At 39.2% G+C, this 12,370-nt stretch overlaps 2 protein-coding genes across 6 annotated transcripts in view; one reads left to right on the top strand and one right to left on the bottom strand.

Annotated features, from left to right (window-relative positions):
• Positions 1 to 5,754, top strand: part of LOC105916230 (actin filament-associated protein 1-like 1) — a 28,070-nt gene extending 22,316 nt beyond the window's left edge. For 2 of the 3 annotated variants that reach the window (XM_036142934.1, XM_036142933.1), the window contains exons 13-19: positions 799 to 944; positions 1,039 to 1,120; positions 2,599 to 2,707; positions 2,891 to 3,058; positions 3,140 to 3,306; positions 3,956 to 4,081; positions 4,706 to 5,754. In XM_036142934.1, coding sequence (XP_035998827.1) covers positions 799 to 944; positions 1,039 to 1,120; positions 2,599 to 2,707; positions 2,891 to 3,058; positions 3,140 to 3,306; positions 3,956 to 4,081; positions 4,706 to 4,732 — 825 coding nt within the window. In that variant the 3' untranslated portion in view covers positions 4,733 to 5,754. Of the gene's footprint in view, positions 1 to 798; positions 945 to 1,038; positions 1,121 to 2,598; positions 2,708 to 2,890; positions 3,059 to 3,139; positions 3,307 to 3,955; positions 4,082 to 4,705 lie in introns of those variants that run through there. The other variant, XM_036142935.1, reaches the window with a different exon arrangement.
• A 2,649-nt stretch (positions 5,755 to 8,403) lies between these two features.
• The window catches only part of fgf13b (fibroblast growth factor 13b), a 33,378-nt gene continuing 29,411 nt past the window's right edge, over positions 8,404 to 12,370 (bottom strand). For all 3 annotated transcript variants that reach the window (XM_012850620.3, XM_021309549.2, XM_012850619.3), the window contains exon 5: positions 8,404 to 9,769. In XM_012850620.3, coding sequence (XP_012706074.1) covers positions 9,630 to 9,769 — 140 coding nt within the window. In that variant the 3' untranslated portion in view covers positions 8,404 to 9,629. The remainder of the gene's footprint in view (positions 9,770 to 12,370) is intronic.

Raw genomic sequence — 12,370 nt, 5'->3', positions numbered from 1 at the left:
GAATAATTGTGAATGGGAAGGAAAAGGATGCATGGTTTATATGTTTTTTTTTTCACAAGTAAAATCTGAAAAGTGTGGCAGGCCTGTGTATTACTACCTTTACCCTGATACCCCTAGGTATCATCAAGTACTGCCTATTCTCTACAGAAGCAGCTGCTCTGAAAAGGCCTCAGGGGTTCTTTAGTTAACATTAGTTTACAAATGACCATGGAGCTCAACTCCAAACTGCTTTTTTATGGTAGCAATGATTATTCCCCCTTTTATTTTACAAATCTAGAGCAAATGTTAGTGAACAGCATACAACTGATTAATGAGGTTGCCTTGGGACAAATTCTGCTGCTCTTATCTAAGTGTGTTCAGATAAAGAATTTCATTAATGTAATATGTTCACTTTTAAAATTACAAAAAATCTAAAATTATTTTAGATTTAGAAGATAGTGAATTGTCATTATGCATCTCTAAAATGTCCTTAGGCTTGCTATAATTGTTTAATGTTAAAATGGCTTACGATTTTTGTAAAGTCTGGTAAAGTTAGTTCAAATAGTCAATTTTCTCTACACTGAAGCAGCACTGAAACATCTTGAACTATTTCCTTTGGCAGATAAATTGACATGTAGGCGTACGGATGTGAATTTCTGGACTTTCTTTATATCATTATAGATCCAGATGGGAAATGAAGTCAGGGTGTGTACATATCAGCCAAAACAAAGTAGTTTTTTTTTTTTTTTTGGGGAGGGTCAAGTTACCTAATTAGATAGTTATATTTGTGTTTGATTTTTGCGTGTGTGTGTCCATTAGGCTAGCTCCTCTGAGGATCTTGGCCGCTGGCTGGGGGTTTTGTTTGCGGAGACCGGCAGCGCCACGCTCCCTGAAGAGCTGCACTACGACTACATCGACGTGGACACACTCACCGACATACGGCATGCTGCCAGGCACTCCTTCTTGTGGGTCACTTCCTACAGTGTGCTACTGCATGCATTTAAGAGCTTCCTTTCCCCTGAGTGCAACTTCAGTTTTATCTGTTCTTTCCTCTGGTAGGTGGGCTACTACCACTGCTACTTCCTCCAGCAGTGCATCGATAGATTCCCGGACTTATGATGAAGTCTATGAAAGCATCGAGGTGAGAAAAGGTCAAATCTTTGGATGTTTTATCACGCCATCTGAACGGACTTAGATTAATTTATAAATCACGATCCCAACCAACCTGGCCGTGATTGAAAAATTAATGCCGTCCTGTAAGTTAACTACAATTAAGCAGGTTTTTTAACTAGTCATGCCAGCCCTGATTGTTGTCAGACTTGTAAAATCAAGAAATCACTTAAACTGAGCATGCCTGACAATATGAAGAACAAATAACAAAGCCACAAACATGTGTCCGTTTGACAAAGGTTACAAAGTCATTTCTTAGGCTTTGGGACTCCAGCAAATCACAATGAGAGCCATTAACGATGATCAATGGACTGAATTTATGTAGCTACACTGCCCTCATACAGCCACAGTCGCCCCTGTATGAATGGAAAAATTTGGTAAAAAGGTGAATGGAGAAGAAATAGAAGTAACTTTGCTAAAAGTGACTGGCCAACCAGAATTATTCCAACGGAGCACTAAAGACTCATCCAGGAGGTCACAAAAAACAAACAGAACAACATCTCCAGCTCTGCAGGCCTAACCTTTCAGTTAAGGATAGTACTCGTGATTTAATAAAGTGATTGGACAAAATGGCATTCATGGAAGAGTTCCAAGGCCACAACCACTGCTGACTAAAAGACTACACAATGGCCCGTCTCACATTTGGAAAAGAAAATAGTATGTAGACTGCCAAGAAAGAGAGGGAACTTTTGTGTAGCGTTGGATCTGGTGTAAAACAAACGTTTGAAAACAATGGTTATACTCAGTTAGACATTGTGAAGGTGATGTCATTGTCTTGTGTTGCTTTGTTGCTTCAGGACTTGGGCGACTTGTGGTAATTGATGGAAGGTTGAATTCTGCTCTGTACCAGAACATCCCCAAACATAATGTCTGGCTATCGAGACTTTGGTTATGGTGCTGGACAACAATCTGAAGGCCGTGTGCAAGTCCAGCTTTGAATGGCTCAAAAAGACAATGGCCTACTATTAGTTATAATAAAATCTGATTGAGATGCTGTGGATTGAACTTGAACAGGCCATAATGATCAAAAACTCTCTAATGCAGTTTTTGTAAAATAATTGTGCAAAGAAGAGTGGGCAAAATATACAAACACTAGAGGATGTTTGCTGGTGCCAAGTCTGGCATAGACAGGTATTAGGTTTAGGGTCAATTACTTGTTTTTATATAGGGCCAGGTTGATTTAGACTAATACTTTTAATATTGGCACTTTTTATTTACGCAGGTTATGTTTATCTGATGTTAGGTCCTGTTTAATGGTCCAAAGCATTTCACAGAGACAAAAAAGCCAAAACAGAAGAAACCTGTAAGCGGACACATGCGGTTTTGTTGACTGTAAACTTTGATTGCATCTGTGTTGATGTTTCTATAGTCCTCTGCACTGTAAGCTAAAAACAATGAAACTCACCATGAAAAGTCAGTAAAGGGGTTTTATTTTTCCGATTGGCGCAGGATGAGGATGTAGAGAGCAAAGGAGGTCAGGTGAGACGTCATGCCTCCTTCTCCAGCAGGGACTCTGAAAAAACCGAACAACAGGCTGCCATCAAGAGGCACGCCTCCAGTGAGTCACCTTTTTATTTCATAATTCATTGGTTTTGCTGCATATTTGATGGGAGAAAGTGTTACCACAGCTGGCTCTGTCCTCCGGATCATGAGTTCATTTAGACTGATCTCACCTTTTTCTCAGAGTGCATCACCAGCCTTGTGCTCTCCATTCAGATACCTCTTCATTTTGTTCCCTTAGACGTGAATCAGTACGGGCGCTACGGGAAGATGCGGGCAGAGGAAGACGCCAGGCGGTACCTGAGACAGAAAGAGGAGCTGGAGAAGCAAAAGGAGGAGCTCAGAAATGCTCTGATCTCCCTCCGTAAGGAAAAGAAGGAGGTGAAGGAGCAAATGAAGAGTGACACAGGTCTGACAGACATCAGGCAGCACTCTTTAGACTCCTGCTTTTGATTTGATACTAATTCTCAGTATGTGTGCATGTGTGCAGGTGATGCTATGGAAAAGCGGTTAGCTAAGCTAGAGACACAGTGCAAAGAGAAGGAGGAGCAGAGGGTGGAGCTGGAGCTCCAACTGACTGAAGTCAAAGAGAATCTGAAGAAATCCCTGGCCAGAGGAGCTCTGGGCCCACCTGTGGACACAAAGATCAGCGTCAAGGTGGGCATCAACACATCCTTTTACTCAACATCCAAACTATTTTGGAAACTAAAGATTGATTTGAAACTCAATAGTCCAAATAGTTTAGAAAAAAATGGCAAACTAGAAGTTAAACTGAGTCATATTACGAGGAAAGAATATCAGATTTCAGCCTACTTCTGTTTAAACGCATCAGAGGGAATGTAATTTAAAAAAAGGGTGAAATGTTAATACAAGAGTAATGATGCATAAAAATATATATTTGCATGTGGAAACTAGAGTATTTTATCATTTCACTAGAAAACAAAATTATTCAAGGCTTTTACTGTAAAATGGTGACTTTACAATATTTCTCTGTACAGGAGGAAACAGTATAAATGAAAAAAAAAGCCATACCCATAAAATGAACGGTGTTTATGCATTCTGGAAAGATTTCTCTAAATATTGGTGGTAACATATAAAGCATGGTGTCAAAACCTTGCATGAACTGTGAAAAGTTTGAAGGTGTTTGAATACTTTAGCAATGCACTGCCAACAATACACAGTTTTGCTTTTCATTGCTGCTATTATTCAAAACGCTTGGAGAAGCATCACGCGCTCCTCGTTGGTAAAGTTTGTGAGAACCTTCTGTTTACAGTATGTTTGCTTGTGGATTTCTGTTTATTTACAGACTCCAGGAAATAAGGTTGAAAAGGTTTACAACGAGACCGTTCCCGTCAACTCAGCATCGGAGCTTCGCAAACGGCCCCCATCGCTTTGCGCTTCCACCAAGGGGAACGTCATGCAGAAAGCAAAGGTTCTGTATGCAGGAACCAAAATATGCTATGTGTGTGGGAGGACACTCATGACAGCCGCTCTCTGTTCTGATTCTAAATCCCGGGTTGGACTTTACCGAAACGTTCGGCACTACCATATGAAGCCGGGTTAAAACGTTACCAGATGGTCTCACTTACCGTTAAGAGCCTTCTGGTGCACAGTAGACTTTCTGGTTCTATGATTGTGAACTGGCCAGGTGGAGTTGCAGCAAAGCAGCCCATACCATGATACTTCCAGCTCTGGGCTTCACAGCGGGTCATTAGTTTATGCCAAGCATGTCCTCTGTTCTAACTTTAAACCGAAAATATTATCCACAAAGTCCTTTTCTATGTCAGTGCTGGTAAATATCAGTCTGGCACTCATGTTTGTAGGGTAAATGTGTCCTGCTTGCACATTCCTAGCATCATTTCTACTCAACACAAAACAGGTTTATTTATATAGCACTTTTCATTAAGAAGACAATTCAAAGCGCTGTGCTTAAGGTAGATAGATAGATAGATAGATAGATAGATAGATAGATAGATAGATAGATAGATAGATAGATAGATATATTTGTCATAAATGCCAAGCCTATGTCTGACAAGTGCTTTCTCATTGTTTTCAGGAGTGGGAATCAAAGAAGGGGACCTAGACTTTACACAAACCGATTAACGGGAGTCGTGAAGAGAAAGGAGAAACTATCGTTTGTCTGGAAGGAGAATGTGTACCAGATGAAAGCATGAGGAGACCACGAGAAGGCCGCGCATCGACAAAGATGAAGAGAAGGAAGGAATGAAGAAGATAAACTGATTTTATTTTTCTCCTTCAACGTAAAGGAAATGCACAGACAGGCTGACGGCAACTCAGCTACTGCAAATGTGACTGACTTTACAGATTAGACCAGCAAAGTATTAATGTGATCACTCTAACCGTGAGCTACGCCTTGTGTTCATGTTTGTCGCACAGAAAGTGAACGTGTAGCTGTTGAACAGAAATACAAAGTAAAGGGAGAGAAGTGTGATTTTTACTGTAGCTTAAGAGATACAGGCTAGACTTCCTACATAAATATATTGTTGTTGTTTTTTTACACAAAACATATCAATGAATATTAAAAATGCAAAACCAAAACTTCCTAAATTATCATTGTCTTTGGGAGAAGGCTCTCCTATGTTGATGTTTAAAAAATTAATCCTAATTAGTGTCACACTGTACCTGAAAATAAACTGTTTATTATTGTAATGTTAAATGATTACCTTTAAAATTGTATGTTTTTATAGATATATTCAACTTTTGCACTTTATGCTGTATTTGTAATTATCTTAATGTTTTCAGTTATGCATCTTCCTTGTAGCCAAACTATTTGAAGAAAGATAATGCAATGTCTGCCCTTTATGATCAATGCACAGATGTGAACAAAACTCACATTTTGGAGTAAAAATTTCAAGAGACCCTTATATTCATTTTTTTTATTGTGATTTTATTTTTGTTTTGTTTTTTTGTAAGAGTTCTGTCTCTTAAGCTTCTCTACTTTGGGGTGATAAGTTATAAACAGGAAACCCAGACTTAAGTTAAACTGTTTACCTACAAGCACCATCTAGTGGCAAAATCAAAACAGAGCAGGTGTTGGAAACTCATTTGTAAATATTGTGTAGAATAAATCTCATACAGACAATATCTCTGGGCTTTTGCTCTCTTTTAAAAGCAGCTCCGAAGTAGCTATTTTCCCTTTTTTTTGCTACATAAGAATTAAGCTTCAGTTTTATTTAAAAAGGACATCATGGGAGGTGAGAGTGCCTCGTCACCTGCATTAATATTTTAATCTTCATACATATTCAGAACAGTTTAGAACCTGTAATTTTTAGAGACTAAAACAGTTAACATGACTCAAGTTCTGCACCATTTTTCTTCTAAAAAAAGTTTGCAATAGCTTACTTTGTTCAAACAAAAACAAAGTAATCACTGCAATTAAAGTAAAACCATCCATTGCACAAGTTAGTGCTCTTAATGTCTAATAGGTTTGTAGTCAGAGATGTGTGTCCACTCATAAATGGGCTTAAATGGTGTATTGAATGGGGGCATTGTTTATTTATTTCAGACATTTTTTCTTTGAGGATGGTATGATTTTTACATAAAAAAAAAAATAAAAAAAACACTTTCGGTGATATAAAAAAAAGTTAAACTGGGTGTGCTGGCATGAATGAATGACTGCCTGAAGGACTATCTTTATTGTAATTGCATCTATCAATCTGAAGTTTTGATTCCTGTTCCTGTATGGTGCCACAATAAAGAGGAAAAATAAAGATAAATAAATAGTGTTTAAATATCACCAAATAGTGCATCAAAGATAGATCGTATCTAAATTCTGCAGGGTCAAAATCAGTCTTTCAACATCACCAAATGCCAAGCATGGAGGTGGTGGCGTCATGCTGTGGGGTTGTGTCACTACGGGTTTTACAGGTGACTTGTGTGATGAGAGCTGGATCAAGGTGCAATACATTCAGTATTTTCTATTTTTTAAACTATCGACCATGTATAGTTCAAACTTGGACATGACTGGTGGCTCCTACAGGACAATGATCCAAAAACTGTCTAGTTTTTTTTCTTGGGTGGATTGATGATACAATTTACAATATAAAAATAAAAGTTGGGAGCACAGGTTTTAAAATGATAGAACATGTTCAACAGAGTTTAGGCCGGGTTTATTTCAGAAGATTAAAATTACTCTGTCTTAATCATTCTAAGCCAGTGTGGTGTATTGTCTGGGATCATTATCCTGTCCATATTCCTCCTTCATTAATTTATCCAGTTTGTGTAATAGACCAGTGCTACAGGCAGCCTTAGCTTAATTATAGCTTAATTATAGCACCACCATGCTTGACACTGTTTGTAGGTGTTAGACTTGCTTCACTGTAAACAGGGACACTGATGTTTCAGCATCTTCTAGTTTATCATTACTCTTAGGTTTTGTGGGACTGTTTTTACCCTTCTTGAATGTTATAACTAATTTCCTAACATCTGGGGGAGGGGTTTAAAAACCTGGGACACAGGACAATGATCCCAGACAAACATTTAAATGGATTTTGGAAAGCCGCCTGAATCACCACCCAAAGCCCTGGCCTCAACCCAATAGGAAAAGTATGGATTATGGTTAAAAGCAGCTCATGTCAACAAGCCGCCATATTTAGATGAGTTCCTTCATTTCTGATTAGAGGAACGGTCACATTTGCAGTCAGAATGATACCAAGACCTCAGAGATGCCTTCAAAAAGGATGCGGTTTCTCTTCACATTTGCTAAGGGAGATTTAATGAAATAGTTGTGGGTATTTATTTGCATTTATGGAAGGTTTTGTGCATAAATATGAACCTGTGACCTTCTTGCACATCTGCTTCTTGTTTTTAAATATCCATTGCAGCTGAATGCTGTGTTAAAGGCCCAGCCTGGAAAATGAACATTTCAAATAAATCAATGTCAAATAAAAGTGAAATATAAATATAATGAGGATCGTTACTCCGTCATTCTGTAATGTTGTAAAATCAACAATGTTTACTTCACCTAGACGTGCATGAGGAATAAAAAAAAAAAAAAAAAAAAAAAACAGCCAGTTTGCTTCTTTACAAAGTTTATTTAGTGCATTTCTAGTTTGTCCACAGCAGGAACCAAAATATGAAGTTAATCTGTGCTCCCATTGGTTTACCAAAGTTCTGGTTCATCGCCATTGGTCCACACATGTTCTGGTGCAATACTATTGGTCCAGTAGTGTTCTAACACCCTCACATTGGTTCACTAGTGTTCTGGTATCACACTATTGGCTCACTAGTGTTTTCTTGTGGTCGTTAACATGTAAGACCCAGAGGAAAAAAAAGGAAAAAAAAAAGAAAGGAAAGGAAAAAGAAAAGAGGCCAGGGGGGACCTTCAGCATGCTGCTACTGAGCAGAGGTCTACGAGCTTCCATGCAACAACAAACAAACAAACAGCAAGGGACGACAGCTACCAACAGAAAGATAAACAACAGCGTCGCCCGTTAGAAGAGAGCATGGAAGCATATACAGTAAACCTTATACGTGACCTGCTGCAGCCCTCGGGAGGTTCGTTTGATATACGACAGATCTTAAAAAGGTAAAAGACACATGCGTGCGCCCTCACACACACACCTACTGCAAACACATCTCTCCCAAACACACACACACACACACACACGCAGGCGCACATGCATGCACACTAATGAATCCCCTATACGTTTACAAGGAATACGTCCGTCATTTTTGAAAATATGACTTAACCCCATGAGCTGTGTGTAAACATAGCGTACAGTAGAATACAGGTGCATTTCAATAATGTATTTATTGAAATAATTCAGTTCATAAAGTGGAACTACGGAAATAGGTTTCATTGCACACAGGGTGAAATATTTCCTACAGTTCAAGAAAACTCAAAATTATTCTTTTTCTACACAGTTAGGAATGAGACTAATTAGCTATACCTGTTGTTCTTCAACCACTCTTCAACCACACTTCTTCCTTCCACTCAACCTTCCAATATTGTGCTCAGATGCAGCACTCTGAACAGTGAGTTTCTTCATCAATAACATTATATTGGTTTACCCTTGATATGGAGGATGCCAATGACTGTCTAACCAATAAAAAATGACTTTAATACAGAAATGGTATTGCCAATGCGTCTGGCCTCCTCATTCATGGAAAAGACTGCTGACTTGACAGTTGTCGAGCTGGCAGTGAGTGATACCTTCCACAATAAAAGTCAGAACAATTTACTGCTAAAGACGCTGGTTATTGAAAGAGTGCTTTATCCAAGCATATTACTGGAAAATTGAGTTGAAGGAAAATCGAGGTAGAATAGCAGTGCACAGGCAATAGGGATAACTGTTGGTCTTATGTGATATTATAGTCAACTGAGATATTGAATTTTGGGACTTTTAATTAGCTTTAAGTAGTAATCATCAAAATGAACTAAAATAAACCCTAAAAAATAGATGTATGTTGTGTATTCAATCTGTATACTCTATGAGGTTCATTTTTGGAAATGAGTTATTGGAAAACAAAAACTTTTTGACGTTTGATTTATTGATTTGCACCTGTAGATAAAGACTGCCCTCCTCACTTCTGTAACTCCGTGTAACTCTCTTTTATACCCAGTTAGGTAATACTTTAACTCTTTGGTTCTCTGTAACAGTCTGTTGAACGTACTGTGTGACTGACTGAACTTGTCTGTCCCGTCTTTGTCTCGCTCCCTCCTTCTGTAGGATCTTGTTAGGGTCGGAGGGAGGAGATCCTCAAGTTCCCCTCCCCACAACGCCGGGGGCAGTGGAGCCAAAAGGGGTTGATTGTCCTTGATTTATGTACATCACAGTCAGTCACAGTGGGCTCTGAGGAGAGGAAGAACTCGTTCTTCCCGCTTTTCGACCTCATCTCCTCCTACCTCTCAGAAGTAATGGGAATGTTGGCCTGAGATCTGTGTGTTTGTGGGTGAGCGTTTGTTCCTGTTGGGATAAGTGCTTGTGTTTGAAAGCATCGGCGAGGAAGTCCAGAGGCTAAGATAGGTCGTCGTTGCTGGGCGTCTTCCCGCCGCCGTTGAGCAGGGCTGAAGCACTGCGGCTCTTGGTCGGGGTGCCGCTGCCGGAGCGTGAGAGTTCTGTCAGGTCGTGGAGGGAGGGCTCCCTGTACATGGCCACTACACAAACAAACACAAATGAATTATTAATGCAGTTACAGCACCACTCGTTTGATGTGGTAAATGCATTTACATAACCCTCTTCTGGTCTTATCGACCACTCAGAGCACTTTACACCTCGAGACGCGTTCACACGTGCGCAGATTGTTCGGTCGGTGCATTTAGCGTGCTTCAGCTCCTCCTTAATGATAGTCCTGAGCTGTCCAGTGCGTTTTGAGCGCAGCAAATTAGGATTTTTTTTTTGTCAATAATCGACGGTATTGTAAGAAACCAACAAAGAAACAACATCTTCAATAAAGAATCAATTAGTAAACCGTCGCTCGTTAACAAGCGAGCAGATTAGAAGCAGCCTTAGCATTTATTTCCAGTGAGGTTTGTGTCCATTTAATGAATGCAAATCCAATAGCCACTTCGTTCCCCGCTTTGTTTTGCTCTCTGCTGATTCCCAAGGGAAATTTACCACTCTTGCGCTAACCTGGTGCATCTGGCAAGTCAAGGAGCTTTTTAGAGCTACTTGACTTACTTTTAGAGGTTGGCCATTAGAAGCTGCTGCCTGCTGTGTACAGACGTAGGCATCCAAACAAATCTGAAGCATTTGCGAGTCAGACATGCAGCCAAACGCTAAACACGGAGGTCCTTAGCTCAGTGAGGGTCCATTACTGGCTGTAGCTGTTAGTCATTAAATAGTTACTGGAGCTGTTGATTGCACAATACTATTGATTAGAACCCCAGGTTCAAACAATGTGGAATAACTGCTTTTGGAGCATTTTGCTTCAACTTTTCTATGTCTGCATGAAAAAGACGCTGACTTTGAATATTAGTTTTCAAAAACACCTAATCTATGGTTACCTCATACTAAGCAAATGTTAAAAACCAGTAATTCCTGCATGGTTCGTATGAACTGAAATCTCTAGATTTATGTGTATAAATTGAATCTGTGCATCCTGCAAAATGCCTTGAGCTGACATTTGTTTTGAATTGCCGCTATTTGAATAAACTTTATGCTACTGAATGATTCCACGGTGAAGAGAGAGCTCTTGCAAGCTTTGATGAGCACTTTCAGCCGACTGATTGACAGGAAACATGAGCCCAACAAGAGAGCTGTCAGGCGGAGACAATGGCAAAAAAGGATTATAAAACTCCCTAGCGCAAGTAATTTGAGTGTAGAAAGGGAGTTTCCTTTATACAGCCTCTAAAATGTGGAGCAACAAACAAAAACATGAATCTTGCAAAAGAGCAACATATAGACAGTGGCTGTTTTTTGTTTTTGTTTTTTTTGCCTAAGAGATATATAATTAACAGACAGATAGATGGAGATGAGCGCCAAGTCTTTGGGGTTGCCATTGCTCTAATCTTTAGCTCCCTCCTCAGAAACTCAATCAGATTTAAGCCAGGACTCTGGCTGAGCCGATCCAAAACACTGACATTACCTCCAGTCAGAAGAAAGGTGTTAAAATTTAAAGATCACCTTGGACCTTAATATAAAAGTGGTAGGAATAATTTGGGGTCTTTTTAAGAAGGAAGCTGAATCTTCAATGATAGGTCGGTAGATGCCTGCTGTCCCTTCAGGCTAAAAGAGGGAGTGACCGACGTAAGTCACTGATCGTCACATTGAAAAGAAGGGACTACATTAAGTTTGAGACTAATGCCATGAGCAAGCAGTGCAGGGCTACACCCTGCTTCTTCAACTGCATGTTAGATATTAAGTTAGAAATGATCAAATGCAGGCTATAGCTTTTAACAACATTTAAATAGCATTTTAATTTAAAGCTGTCTTGGAAGCTGTGGACTAAATGCCTTAGTCATTGCCATCACCAGCCCAGGTGCATGTTTTTTTTTCTTTCAGTGTCGCCTTCATAATAGTTAGGGTTGTTAAACATATGAACACAGGGAAGGGTAACTTAAAAAAAGCACCATGGTAGCAGACAGAAAGCAAATAGACCTTAAATATACACACAAAAAAACAGCAACAACTGATGAACTGAAACTGGAGCCTGAAGCAAACAAAATATGTGAAAAAAGGTCCCCCCATTAACAATCAATCAGAAGAAAACAAGGCTACGGTAGACTAAAGAGAAACAGTACTGAGCCGAGGATGAAAGATACGCTCAGTAATGAGTCACTTTTCTGCACTGTAGAAGGACATAAACACCTAAGTTTTTCTTTAATGCCGATCCAATTAAATATCTGAACAAACTCAGAGACTTTCCACTGTCACTAATGAGGGTTTTACATGCCAGATAGAGGAGAGCTGCTAGCCACTACATTGGCAAAGGCATTTTCTACTTTTATCAGTCAAAAAATAAGAATGTTGGTAACAAATTTTTATTTTCAACATATAAAAAACTATATGCTCAATGTAAACATCCTACTTGTAACTTTGTCCTGCTGGATGTATTTTTGCACTGTTTTCTCAGGAATCCGTATTTGTCTAACTTAGCAAACTATTTAGAACATAAATCAAATAAATGTACATTCAGGTCTCATGGCTAGATCAATTCAGGAGTTTGCTTTTGGTGATTCCAACCATATTAAACAATGTATCTTCTTATTTACTTTGATCGATGTATATTTTAAACTGAATATAAAAAAACCTAATTA

The sequence above is a fragment of the Fundulus heteroclitus genome, chromosome 11 (genome assembly GCF_011125445.2).
Source record: "Fundulus heteroclitus isolate FHET01 chromosome 11, MU-UCD_Fhet_4.1, whole genome shotgun sequence".
In the NCBI taxonomy this organism is placed as follows: domain Eukaryota; kingdom Metazoa; phylum Chordata; class Actinopteri; order Cyprinodontiformes; family Fundulidae; genus Fundulus; species Fundulus heteroclitus.
This window is presented reverse-complemented; position numbering and strand designations above follow the sequence as displayed.